Source organism: Oratosquilla oratoria, chromosome 13 (genome assembly GCF_046742065.1).
Source record: "Oratosquilla oratoria isolate Oo_2021 chromosome 13, ASM4674206v1, whole genome shotgun sequence".
Classification (NCBI taxonomy): Eukaryota; Metazoa; Arthropoda; class Malacostraca; order Stomatopoda; family Squillidae; genus Oratosquilla; species Oratosquilla oratoria.
The window spans coordinates 37,686,341-37,701,685 of record NC_134789.1 but is presented as its reverse complement, the minus strand read 5'-3'; the positions used below and the strand labels follow the sequence as shown (position 1 = coordinate 37,701,685).

The window sequence follows — 15,345 nt, the reverse complement described above, 5'->3', positions numbered from 1 at the left end:
GTGGCATTCAGAACAAATCTGGTGTTGTTGTGTATCCTCTACCAGTGAGTTAATGAAAATACGTTTAACTGTCACTGTGGATGGGGTTTTCCTTAGTTGATTTAAATCCCTGCAGGAAGTTTTCATTGGCTCAATAAAATCAACAATAACATACCATACACCTCCGGACACAAGCAAAAACACATTAAGTCATTCACACATCACCTTTGTCAGCATCCAGCAGTTTTGTATGATTCCTTCATTAATCAAAGATTTAACCTTCCTCGACTAATCTTGTTCAGTAGAGAGTGGCCCTTAACCTTATATTCTGACTGATACTTGGCTATTTCTTCCAGATATAACTATTTTGGTAGTTATAAAGTTAAGACAAATAAAGGAGTGTACATGGTAAATGACAGATCCTGAGCAAGATCGCATATTCTGATATTGTATGACAAAGGGAACAAGTGAGTGCAATAACCAAACCTAACATATATCTACATGCACATGCTTTGAAGACAGTAAAGGAACTCAAATGTAAATATAATTGGAATTGTACATATGCAAGGCTGGTGTACTTGCTTACTAAATGCATGTTTGTACCTGCACATGTGAACAATGATACCACATAAGCAAATGTGTAAATACACAAATGCAAAAGCTTACAAGGGCAAAGCATGACAACAGGAAATATTTCACTTCATACGGAAGTTGGATGCAGAAAAAATAGGTAAGTATACAAACAGTTGAAAGTAAGGATTTTGATTTCTGGATGCAAGTGTCAAATTGGGATGGTTTTGGTGCATCCTGTTGTTATTTCATTTAAGTATTTTAATTTAAGTATTTAAGTAGTGTAAGTAGTTTCACTTAAGTAGTGTAAGTTGTTTGTGTTCGTCTTGCTGCCTGCTGGAAGGCGTAGTCAAAGGTAGTTTTTGTTAATGGATTAAAGATGTTTTTTTAAGTTTCTTTCTGTCATTTACAGTATGTACTTGCGATCAGGTAAATGCAGGCGCAAGTACACAGCCACGCAGAAGTGTTCTGCCCTGCATGGTTCCTCATCTCGTTCACGATATACAGGCAGTACCCCCACCCCCACACCCCCTGATATGACACGGACCAGTGCCGTGTAAAATCACCCGAGACAGGTGAGCCCGTATTCCTGGTCGTGTCGCCGTCACGCACAAACTTTGTACATGCATGGTGGTTCAAAACACTCCTTTACTCATGTCAACAGAGACAGCCTACACCACACAGCAAAGAGGCATCCGCAGCATGCAGCAGTACCAAAGAAATAAGCACTACCAAGCGCGCGTTTACAATGTTGCCAAGTTCTGTTCTGCTAGTGTTCAAATTCAATTTTGCATATACATCGTATATTTGAACCCGCACGCGTGAGTTTATTGCCATTTCCGTCTCAATCTCTTGCAGAAACAATATTTCCACCATTAACAAATGCACGTGGAAAATGCAGCAGTGAAACATGGATGAAAACTAACGGAATATTGCACATATGTTTGGAGGGGGGTTAGCGAGATCATCGAACTGATAAACCTTCGAGAGTTGGGGAGGGCAGGAAGGGCTTTCATTAACATAATAACCATGGAATAGGGGGTGCAGCGCAAGCACCAAATTATAAGAGGCCAGCCTTTTTAAGGCAGCTGTCATACAGTCCATACGGAAGCGACTGCACCAAAGCCGTACGAGGCTGAAACAACTTCCTACTTGTGCTGACACTAACGCCCACGCCAAAGGCAGCAGCTTTACAGACAATAGCTTCATACTGTCAGCAGAACCCTGGTTCCCCAGTCCACACCACTCACGACCTCAAGTCATAAGTGTAAGGAATGAGGAAATATAGAATACGAAGCGAACGAGTCACTAGGTCAGCGTGCAAACAAAATATAACCACCTCCAATGTCGGTGATATGTATTGACGTAACTGATTGAGTCATATTAAAAACATGTCACGATAGAATCCTCTCCAAAAACATTAAATATACAATTCAATGATGCGGGGGTGAATCGATGGTAATAGCATGCTTCTCATACAAGATTTTTTCTCCAAATAACGGGCCGCAATCGACAAAAGTAAGGTTACATGTTTACTCCTACACCGCTTCCCTACCGGGTAAGCTACTTAATTCATTTCGATGACAACCCCTCTTGATTGGCAGCGAAAGATTTAATTAAGAAGAACAAAGCCTGCAAAGAGCACCAAGAAAACCACTGGATGCTGTTGAAAACCCACACAAGAAGACATACCTGTGTGGACGCTTCCATATTCCTATCACAAAGTCCCACTAAAGACCACCCCGTTCATCATGCTTAAGCCCTACAAACACACGAACTTCACACACATCCCCGACGATTAACTTAAACCCTCCCCACTACAAAGGGAAGCTTAGTTCTCCAGACGCGATCCTTCTCACGTGTCCTCGTCATTCTTTATATAGCGTGAAGTTGCCGCAAACACTAAACATACGATAGTACGAGAGCTCACGAACACCGCCACCCCGATACAACTTCCACTGACTAGCTGAAAAGATTCGCCCGGCTCTAACCAATATAAAAACATCCATACTAAATGTTAATAAATAATTTCTCATTTTACAGATTAGGTGTAACCCCTATGCTGAAGTTTACAAAGGATTACAAATGCGGAGCATGCCGTCAGACCTTTTGGTCCATAACTAAGTCGGAAGTGAAAAAATATAATGATAAACAAATAAATATAAATAATAATAGATAAAATAGGCAAATGCATAGGTATAGTTAATTAATAAACAGGTAAATAGTAAATTATTAAATTATAATTAAGTAATAACAAATGAAAATCAAGCAAATAATAACAAACAAATAATATAAAATAAATGACAGTCGTTACAGCATCTTGCTTAGATGTTTATCAAAACGAATCTTAGGATTACAAAGGCGGAGCATGCCGACAGGAGACCTTTTGGTCCATATCTAGGTCGGATGCGAAATAATAATAATAGTAATAATAATGTAAATATAAAATAAAATACATAAATAAATGCATTGGTATAGTTAAATAATAAACAAACAGGTAAATAGTAAATAATAATAGACATATAACTAATAATAAATAAAAATCAAACAGACAAATGATAACAAAACAAAAACAAATAATATAAAATAAATTATAATCATTACAGCATCTTGCTTAGGTGTTTATCTAAATGATTCTTAAAGCTTCGAACTGAACTACATTGCACTGCCTCTGCAGGAAGCTTATTCCATTCATTAACTACATGGTTGGCAAAGTTGTTTCTACCTACTTCCAAATTGAATCTATTTCCGGACAGTTTGAGACCATTGTTTCTTGTCTGATTCTCATTCAGTGTGAAAATTTTGTCACTTTTGATGTTGGCAATTCCCTTTAGAATTTTAAAGACCTGTATCAAGTCACCTCTGGGTGTACGCTTTTTTAGAGAAAACAGATTCGTATGTTTTAGTTGATTTTCGTATGATTTACTTTTGATATTCGGAATCAGTTTTGTGGCTTGCCGTTGTACTTTTTCCAGTTTGTCAATGTCTTTAATGAGATTCAGTGACCATTCGGAAAAAGCATATCCCAAATGGGAACGAACTAACGATTTATATAGCTTGTTAATGAGTGATGGACTTTTGAAGTTCAAAGATCATGCAACCAGTCCTAGAATCTTATTTGGTTTCTAAGAGGGTGAAATACACTGCTTGGATGATTTGAGATCATTACTGATAATTACACCGAGATCTTTTTCACTATTCACTTTTGTTAATGAATTTCCAAATAACTTGTAATCTTACTGTTATTTTTACCTATGTGCATTACCTTGCATTTATTTGTGTTCAATTTCATTAGCCACTTTTCAGACCCTTGCTGTACTTTATCTAAATCTTCTTGAAAATCTAATTGGTTTAAGTGGTCATTTGCCATTCCGCACAGTTTTGTATCATCAGCAAATTTGGAAACAGTATATTTTAGTCCATGGTCTATATCATTTATATATATGAATAGAAGTGGCCCAAGAACGGAACCCTGAGGAACTCCACGTGTAATATTTTTCCATTTAAAACAACTCTGTTTTCAATCATTCAACCAATTACTAGTCCAACTTAATAGGCTACCACTTATTCCGTGTGAAGCTAATTTAGTAAGTAGTCTTTCGTTGGGGGCCAGTATCAAAAGTTTTTGCAAATCTAGATATATTAAATCTATATTGTTTCTTTTGTCATAATTCGAGATAACTGTGTTGTAAAATTCGAGTAAATTAGTCACACAAAAACATTTCCGTCTGAAACCATGCTGGCTATCATTTATCAAATGGTTACTTTCTAAATGATGTTCAATAGCATCTCTGATGATAGTTTCTATCAATTTTCCTACGATTGAAGTCAAACTTATAGGCCTATAGTTATTTGGTTTCTTTTTGGTTTCGAACATTGCTATGCTTCTGCAGGAAGTTTATTCTATTCATTAACTACACTGTTGGTGAAGTTGTTTCTACCCACTTCCAAATAAAATCTATTTCCTGACAGTTTGAGACCATTATTTCTTGTTGGATTCTCATTCATGTTTTAGTAAATTTTTGTATGATTTATTTTTTATATTTGGAATCAGTTTTGTGGCTCACCGCTGTACTTTTTCCAATCTGTCAATGTCTTTAATGAGATCTGGCGACCATACAGAAACAGCGTATTCCAAATGTGGATGAACTAACAATTTATATAGCTTGTTAATGGGAGATGGATTTTTTAAATCAAAAGAATGAGCAATCAGTCCTAGAATCTTATTTGCTTTCTCAGAGGCTAAAATACACTGCTTAGATGATTTGAGATCGCTACTGATAATTACGCAGAGATCCTTTTCACTATCCACTTTTGTTAATGAATTTCCAAATAACTTGTAATCTTACTTACTGTTATTTTTACCTATGTGCATAATCTTGCATTTACTTGTGTTAAATTTCATTAGCCACTTTACAGACCATTGCTGTAATTGAGCTAAATCTTCTTGAATATCTAATTGATTTAAGTGATCATTTACCATTCCGCACAATTTTGTATCATCAGCAAATTTGGAGACAAGAGATTTTAGTCCGTGGTTTATATCATTTATGTATATACAGTAGAACCTCTACATACGAATTTAATTCGTTCCAGGACCTACTTCGTATGTTAAATCAAATATTCCCAGAAGAATACACTGTAATTCGTTTAAGTCGTCCCACAGCCCAAAAACCTATGATAACTCCTTAATAAATACTGTACTGCAGATAATTACACACAGCAATAAAACAAATGCATTACTGTATATAAGAGAGATGTAAAAAATTTTTTTTTATAAGGAAATAATCAATAAAAAGGGGTTTTTATTGTCACTTTACCCTTAGAGACAGGCGAACGGAGGTGTAGGCTTGGCGATGCAGGAGACGGTAAGTGTGGGTAGAGAGGTGGTGACTGAGATACTTATCGTAACTTAGGCTACTCTAACTTACACTAGGTGAACTTTAAACTAACTTAGCTTATATATGCGAAACTTCGACAACTTTGTATGTTGGAAATTACTTCAGGTGTAGAGTCAAATATTAGATCGAATTTCACATTGTATGTTTAGGCAATCGTAAGTAGAGGTTCTACAGTACTATGAATAAAAGTGGCCCAAGATCAGAACCCTGAGGGACTCCACTCAAAAAAAAAAAAAAAAAAAAAAAAAAAAAAAAAAAAAAAAAAAAAAAAACCATTTAAAACAACTCACTGTTTTCAATCATTCAACCAATTTCTAGTCCAACTTAATAGGCTACCACTTACTCCATGTGAAGCTAATTTAGTAAGTAGCCTTTTGTGGGGGACGGTATCAAAAGCTTTTGCAAAGTCTAGATATATTAAATCTATATTGTTTCTTTTGTCATAATTCGAGATGACTGTGTTGTAGAATTCGAGTAAGTTAGTCACGCAAGAACGTTTCCGTCTGAAACCATGCTGGCTATCATTTATCAAATAGTTACTTTCTATATGATGTTCGATAGCATCTCTGATGATAGTTTCCATAATTTTTCCTATGATTGAAGTCAAGCTTATAGGCCTGTCGTTATTTGGTTTCTTTTTTGTTACCCTTTTTTAATATGGGAGTAACGTTAGCTATTTTCTATTCTCTTGGGACATCTCCGGACATAATGGATTTCTTGAAAATGATTTCTAATAGAACAATATCATTTTTCCTTTCCTTTAAGATTCTTGGATGCCAACCGTAGGAAGTTCACCCTAGATTTTTCACAGGTTTCAGTTTGTAGTTCACTCTGAGGTGTTTCGTTTATGAATACTGAGCTAAAATAGTTGTTTAAAATATCACACATTCCTTCGTTTGAATACTAAAGTTGACCATCATCAGATAATAGTGGGCCAACGTGATCCCTAATAACCTTTATATCTCTAATGCAACTATAGAATTCTTTGGGATTCTCTTTGGATTTATCAGTGATATTCATTTTGTACTGTCATTCTCATTTTTTTATTGTCTTTTTTAAATCTCTCTGTATTATTACATAACTTTGATAGTCATTAGGTGCACCTGAGCACTTGTATTTCTTGTAAGGCTGTCTCTTTTTAGCAATACTTTTTCAGTTTCTTTGTCGAGCCATTTTGAAACATTTCCCACATCTGATCTACAGGTCTTTCACTTAATTACCTCCCAATTTGTAAGCTGAAGCTCCTGATGTAGTCCTATGAACTGAGCCTTACTAAAATCGGGTATTTTAGATACACAATTATCTATTCTAAAACTTTTTAGCAGTTTGAATCTAAGTTGTGATTATTAGTTACAACAGTTTTACCAACTTCTACATCAGTTATCATGTTTTCACGACTAGTGATCAATAGATTGAGTAAGTTTCCATGTCTAGTGGGCTCTTTTACATGCTGAACTAAGTAAATGTCACCGAGAAAATCTATCAAGTGACTACCTACATGGCCATGTTCAAGGGTCATCCAATCTATGTCATTAAAATTGAACTCACCCATTATCAATAATCCCCTATTGCAGAAACTACACAGTTCTTGAAACAACAGTGTTGTCTGCTAATGATAATGTTTTTGGCCTATATATTACAACTACATTCATTTTTTGTCTGTTTGTTTGGGGTAACTCTAGCCACAAACTATCATACGCATTGTTTTACTTTCTCTAAAACACAGGCATACACTGATTTTAACGCATAACAGAATGCCCCTACCTTTCTTGTGGTTTCTATCCTGATGACTAACGATTATACAAGCAAGGTGCTCATTTTGTCCTTTAGATACCTTATTTTCCTAATACTGTATTTACTCCAATTGTCTATACAAATCAGTGGCAGATTTTGAAAAAAAAAAAAAAAAAAAAATCATGGAAATAACAAAACACCTGAGGGAGAGAGAAAAAAAAAAGTATCCCTACATATTCTATAGTCAGAGTTTCAGTTGAACTTGGGGCCATTACGGAAGGTGGCGCCAATCATTCTGCACATACTACATCTTTAATTTCTTGCAACACCCTCACTGCAATGACACATTACACATATTTTGCCAACACTAGGCTTTAATTATAATAGTGTCTACCAACACATTGAATGCTCGAGATCCACATGTTGTTCTTGACCCTTGACCCTTCTTTCCCACGAGGCAAGGAACCAGGCCAATTTAGTAATTTCTGTCAACCCCCTTGTGTCAAGCTACACCTTTATTCTAAATTTATGCCATTTTCTAACCCAAGGGGATGCTACCAGGATGAATAAAATAGTTTAGCGACAGTAAAAAATATATATATACTAGATACTCATCTCAGCAGAACCCATCCTTAGGTAGCGAAAGGATGTAAAAATCCTACCAACTCACGACCAATATTATCACTAGGGATAGGACAATGTCTCCATGCAGATATTGCCAGTCGCCAAGGAACTGTGTGACCCATGCAGTAATGTCCCCTTCAGCTCTTCTGATTACATTTCTCGTGTAGCAAGGGGCTTGCCCCCCTACTCCAATGTGCAGAATGGCGTCTTCAACTCCACCTCTACAAATGAGAAACACCTTCCCTGACGACCCCAATATCGACCCAGATAAAGCTAGGCATGTTTTTCTCCACTCTGACCAAACCCGATTAGCTGATCTCAATCCCTTAATTCTTAAGAAATGTCTGTCATTGTACAGCGAAGATACCATCCGCACTTTCAACTCTACAACCCTCCCTAACCATGTCAAAGTTAGATACATCCATGTCTCAGTATGACCATATGTCCCCAACCCTTTGCATTGTAATAAGTGTTTTAAATATGGTCATCTTAAGTTTTATTGTAGCCAAACAATCGTGTGCGGTGAGTGTACAGGCAAACATCCTACAGATTCATGCTCTGAAAATGTGTTTCAATGTGTCAACTGCTCCTCTAACAACAAGCATGCATCCACCTCCTGAGATTGTCCCACCTTCAAAACAGAGAAAGAAATTTGTACCAAGAAAGCAACTCGAGGTGTCTCTTTCTATGAAACACAGAAGTGTGTGATGGAAAGACAAGTTACCCCAACTAGTCCCTCTGGAGCAACTTCCTATGCTTCTGCAGTTAAGAAAACTCACAAAACCATTGAAACACAAACTGTAAGCAAGAACTCCAATAAGGACAAAGTTCTCTACCCACCTACCAGACAAACCATGCACTCGCATCTTCCTTCCCCAACTATCCTAGAGCTTCCACTACATATGCCTACACATTAGGGTGCCAATAGCCATTTTGAAAGTTGTGGAATTCTACATTTTGTTGAGAAACTAATATGCCCACGTCATACTTATTCTCAAAAAGGGAAAGGACCCAGAGTAGTCCTCTTATCACCCTATAATGCTTACCAACTGCTTATCCAAAGTATTAGAATGTATGGTCAATTAACGATTAAAATTCATCCTTGAATCTCAAGATTTAATAGTTCCTGCCCAACATGATTTCAGGAAAAATTGAAGTAGTCTCGACCATTTAGCTATTGCTTCTGCTCTCTCCTTTTCAACAAATTAATGGTCATATGTATGTATATATGCAAAGTAACCACTTTAGAAAATAAACAAACAGAGCAGAGTGCTTTTGTATATTATATCTTCTGTGTAAATTACAAAGAAAGGGGGTACAGCCAAGCATAATATAGTATGACAAGAGCATAAGGAAATACACTAGGAGAGGTGGTGGACGAATTGTCCGGGCATGGGTCACACATCTAGCATTCTTACATTTGGTAATTGTTGGCTATTTCCTTACAGACATGATTATCTACCTTATACAATCCTAAGTTGAGGTTGAAGTTATCATTTGTAAATTTAATCAGACAACTTTCAATTAAATTTCTTTTGACAATATTATTGTTGAAAGTAATCACTCATTTTGCCAATTGGCTTGTAATAATTCTTAGTACATTAATTGGCATTATTTCCAACTCTCATATAACTAATAACTCTGATCTCCCAAACACATTTAATAATATGCAGCCTAATTATAATTTCAAATCAATCAGTTATGATATAGTGTCACTATTTACAAAAGTTCTAATAGAATTTCTTAAAGATGAACTAGACAAACATGTAATGCCACTCCCAATCCATAGCATTATTCAATTAATTGAACTTTGCATTAAAGATTACAAATTTCAATTTCATGATAAATACTGTGCCCAAACTTTTGGCATGAACATGGGAAATTGTCTTTCTCCCATGCTCAGCAATTTATATATGGAATTCTTTGAGAGCAAGATTTTAAGTAAAATAATTCCACCAGGAATAATTTGGCTATGTTATGTCAATGACATTCTTTGTCTATGGCCTGATCATTTAGATGAGTCACGATTCCTTAAACAAATTAATAACCAAGTCAAGTCTATCAAATTCATGGTTGAAGTAGAAAATGATGTTAACATGCATCATAAAGAAAGAAACCTTACAATTAGTGTACAGTACTCGACAAGGAAGTACGAACAGTTAGCGAGAATGAGTGATGAGGAGAATGAATGAGTCATAAATCAATAAACAAAAGCTCACTTCGTACCTCTAATACTTTGATGGGTGGCCTTTAAATGCAATGATCTCACGAAGGCGGTTTGGAATGGAAGTGGCATAATTGGCAAGATGTGCAGGGGTTATACTAGCCCAGGATTGGCGAATGGCTGCCTCGAGCTTGGGCACAGAGCTCATATCTTTACCCTGCAGGTCTTGTTTAATGTGGTTCCACAGGTTTTCTATTGGGTTTATGTCAGGACTATTGCCTGGCCAGTCTGCTATGTAAGGTATATGACAGTCTTTAAGCCACTGAGTAACACTATGAGCAGTGTGGGCTGGGGTGTGATCTTGTTGAAAGATGTTAGCACCTGAGCTATTAAAAGAATCCTCCAGGTGGTCATTTAAGAGTTCATAATAAATATATTGGTTCACTTTTACATTTTTTGGTAGTACAACAAGGCTCCCAAGTCCTCTTCCACTAAAACTTCCCCATACCATGAGAGAATCAGGGTATTTCACTGTTTGTTGAATGTACTGGGGGTCAAGAGGGTTGTGACTTGTTGACCATTTACAGAATTATGAGAGAAATAGAAGTCTTTGATAGAAAATATTTACTAAATTGGGATAAGAGAAACACAAGAGAACATGGAAGGTAGCTCAAAAAGGATAGTTATAGAAAAGACCTGAAAAAGAACAGCTTTCCCAACAGAATGGTGGATGTATGGAACATACTGGTTGAAACAATAGCGTGTGCAAAAGCAACACATGAATTTAAAAGAAAATTAGATATGGCAACATATAAAGATAGGACACCATGAGTGTAACTCCCCTCCCCATAAGATATAACTAAGTAAATACAGAATGAGCACCTTGGGCCTGGTCTGGAGACCAAGTATCAACCTCTCAGAGCTGCACCTCGAAGAGGAGGTGAAGATATAGACACATTTTGAAAATGGGTGATAGATAGATTAATCTCTCTTACATCTATCTTGTTATACCACCATTTGCAGATACCTGTCACTGGTACCATATATTTGTTCACATAATAAATTCATAAGATTACAATAAAGACAGGGAAATGATACTTATTGTGAAGTAATAATTTGCTCCCCCTCCTCATGCATCCCAACACTATCCATACACAACCACTCTCTCCAATCACCCCCACCCTCCCAATGCCCCACCCCACCCGATCCATCCACCTCATCCCCAGTTGCCCCCTCATGTTCATTCCCTCCACCTACACCCTCCGCACCACCACCAATCCTTCCCCACTCACCCCCTCCATGTGCCCAAACCACACCCCACCAACCCCATCTCCCAACTGCCCCTCCAGACTACCAGGGAGATTATCTCCCTGCTGCCTATCATCTGTAATTATCAATACCCTCACCTCCATTGGTACATGCAGCCCTGACATCTGGTCTTCAGACCAAGCCAAGATCTCTCCCTAACAATATCACAGAGAGCTGACCATCAGGCACTGCAAGCTAACGACACATAAAGGTCCACATTAGTACACTACTGAATGAAAATCCACGTGAACAAGTTGCATAAACACGACAAAGGAAACATGGACTGGAAGTGAAGCGTTTATTCCTGACAATGTTTCGTCTATTGACTTTCTCAAAAGAAATCCTTTGAGAAAGTCAATAGATGAAATGTCAGGAATAAACGCTTCACTTCCAGTCCATGTTTCCTTTGCCGTGTTTATACAACTTGTTCACGTGGATTTTCATTCAGTGGTGTACTAATGTGGACATTTATGTGTTGTTAGCTTGCAGTGCCTGATGGTCAGCTCTCTGTGATATTGTTCCACTTCTAGTTTATGCAACTAGTACACCACTGACAATAGAACGGCATTGCAACCTAGAGATACTACTGTACCTGTCACTGTGGTATTTTTACCATGCAGTTTTCCAACCCCTGCGCATCATAATAAAGGACATGGGAAGCTGCACTCTTTTTCATGTGCCGATAAATTTTTTGGGAGGGTTCTCTTCCAGTATTACGCAAACACATTTTTATTTGATTTTTATTTTTGCATTCGAAAGATGTATTTTACTATAGAATAGTTATGCTATGTTGGGTTACATTAGGTTAGGACCTATTGGGCAACATAAGTTTCATGTTTAATAGCCAAGTTGGCATGATTCTGGAAATTTACAAAAAAAAATTATAGCAAAACAAAATTACTGAACACAACAATTTAAAACTGGCTGAGCCTGGGGCTAAGGACTTCCAGTCAGTGAAATTCAAGGCTATAATTTTCATTATTTCTCAAGATCATTAATCATTTCAACACAAAAAAAAAAAATATGGAGCATTGACCGATGGAATGTGAATGTAAACAAAAAATTCTTGCATTTCCTGTAGGAAAACCAAATCCATTTGCATACAACACCAAGTGCTCATCACAATTAAAGAAATGTTGATGAATGAGAAAAAAAAAGTATATTTCATCTGTACCACAGGAGTTACATTATTTGGTTAACTTGGTTTACCAAGTAAACCAAATAATTATAATCAAAATAAAGTGTCTGTATCTAAAACCCGATGGAATCCATGACATGCATTTCCTCCTAACATAAAAATGTACTATAATTCCAATAAAACAAAAGTTACATGAACACAAATACGTTACAGAACGCTATATTAGTAGCATATATCATCGGGTTAAAATATATGTACCTGTGCGTGAATCTCGACTTACGGGTCGAGAGCTCGAGGAAGCAATGCTCCTACCATCAATAACACAACAATTCCCTTACCTCCATCGCTTGTCCAAGCTCCAAATCAAACGTAACTACACATATTGCATGCACCCAGTTTGAAAATCTGTCCCAAGGAAGCATGGGGGCTTCTTTGTCTTCACTAGGTGCCATGATAAACACAAAAATTAATTGTCCACAACGCCATATACATTGGGCGACGGTCCACCCACCTCAGTAGTAAACAAAACACTGAAGATTGAAACGATGTACGTATAGGTGGCAGTTTCGTCAAGGCCAACAATGACGTCATATACGTTTTCTCTTGCGATAATAACAACGAATCGAATACAGATAGTAAAGTTTAGTTTTTTTCTGCAATGAACTATCACATTGAAATAAGAACAGCTAACAAACAGTTATAGCACGAGGGATTTCTTCATTAAGTATAGTTTTATGTCGTACAGTAACATTCCATAACCCATTAATATGTATTGCAAATATGAATTCAATGAATAAATTCGCTATAACATGCATTCAGTCAATAAATCAGTCATTCGGAGTCCATCCCAGCATATTTAATTGCCCCTCTTTCTTTCATGAATCATATGACTAAGCCAACCTCTGTCACACACTCCTGCAAACTTCTTCATATTGTCCTCCACCCTGCCATCTCGCGGCGCTTAGTCAGTAACAAAGGAATACATAAGAGATTTAATCATCAACGGACTTATTGGTCCTTATGGGACTGCTTGAGAACTGTATTGTAAAGGGAAATAAACAGTGGAAACAGTTAAGAACCACTGACTTGATTAATGTGCTGTCTACCGCAGTATCCGTAGTCTACGCTGTAAAATGACCTTTTATGGTATAATTTTAATCTGAGTGCTCCTGATTAATCGAAACTAACCTAACCTAACCAACCAAACCAAATTTCCACCATGTTTCACCTTTGTCATTTGACTTTGTCTTTTTCGTCACTTTCTTCATTTTCACTTTTGTTATTACTGACTTTGTTCCACATATTTTAGTCGGTAGACCCTGTTGCCTCCAATCACTCCTCTTTGTCAATTTTTAGACTGTTAGCTATAATCTTCTGTTCGGGGGGAATGAAATTTGTAAACCTTTTTCTTTGTTTTCTTCCGTTAATTCTTATACAGCATGTTTCTCTGTAGTACACTCAAGGAATCCCCCGAGAACACGTAAGCAAGGTCACTCGTGAGCTTTGCAGTGAAGTGATTTCTTTAGTCCAATGATCTTTAATTTTATATTTAAGATCCTCCCCAAAGGGAGTGGTCTTACAATCGTGAACCAATTGAATTTTCTCCTCCTCTACCCTTTCACCAATCACATTTGTAGTTACAAGTCTATGTGGCAATATTTCTTACTTAAGCAATGAGTAGAAGGGTGGTGAGGTAGACGCCAAAAACCGTTGGAGTTTTATTACTGACGTTTCCTCCTAGAAGGACTTCTTCAGAGTGTACACAAAGAAATAAAATAGCAACCTTGAATCTCTGCATATCTCACTTAGATTACAAAAATTCTTAAGTCAGCAATTCATTCGACCCCCTGGCTATTATCTATAAACAAATAAATAAATAAATATATAAATAAATAAACAAAGCAGAGAACGGACTTATGCTACTCACTCGCCTACTGGTTATTTTGTTTATAAACACCTAACCAATAAAAATATAACACCCGTCTTCTACCCGTCTTCAAAGCTATGATAATGTTTATGTGTCATATGTGTACTGATTGGTATTACTCTGCAGCGGCGGCGCCAGGAATTTTTAGTTGGGGAGGCTAAGGGGGGGCTGAGCAAATATTAGGGGGGGCTGAGCAAATATTTGGGGGGGCTGAGCAAATTTTTTGGGGGGCTAATAGTAATATGATAATACACATATATTATCCTCATTTCAGAAGGGGAGGGGGTTAATGGTTGGGCTAGCACTGATGGCTGACAAATCTTTAGCCCTGGCAATTAAAGATTCCACTTAATAAAATTATTTCAATGAGTGTTTTAAATTTTCAATTTGCTCATTTCAGTTGGGGGGGCTGGCCACTTTTTTGGGGGGACTAAAGCCCCCCCAAGCCCCCCCCCCCTGGCGCCGCCACTGTTACTCTGGTCCCCTTAACCCCTACGTATGTTGTCTGTGTAACTTAGTGTAGAAAATCAGTCTAATGAGGATCACAGTGGAAATAAGCTTGCATGCTTACATGTGTTATTCTCGGCAATTGTAATTGTTATTTCGAAATATGTGTTCTTGTCATTATCTGCACTTCATGTATATTGATTCTTTGCCAAATAAACTTACTTACCCCTCTTTCTACCAGTTTTTCTACCAGCCTCTTACAGGGCTCGGCAACTACCACTTGGTCGTTCCGACCAACCCCTTTCTAGTACCCTCTTACAGGGCTCCGGCATACTACAATATACTGGAAATCAACATTTAAGATACCATTTTATACAGGAAGCTAACTCAATAATTCAAACTATTTCTGCACAAACTAGCCAAAACAAGGTTGGACAAGAAATCTTCAATGGATGTTGTCATCAACTTAATAACCCAAAATATGCTACAAATACCAAAGAAATATGCAACCACTCCAACATATACAAATGTCTGTAACACCAAATACCTACTG

General features: G+C 37.1%; 1 protein-coding gene across 1 annotated transcript in view; it reads right to left on the bottom strand.

Moving 5' to 3' along the window:
- LOC143032387 (protein DENND6A) overlaps window positions 1-12,944 on the bottom strand; it is a 103,953-nt gene extending 91,009 nt beyond the window's left edge. The window contains exon 1 of the mRNA XM_076197082.1: window positions 12,757-12,944. Within this exon, the coding sequence (XP_076053197.1) occupies window positions 12,757-12,870 (114 nt within the window). The 5' untranslated portion in view covers window positions 12,871-12,944. The remainder of the gene's footprint in view (window positions 1-12,756) is intronic.
- Between the last annotated feature and the right edge of the window lie 2,401 nt (window positions 12,945-15,345).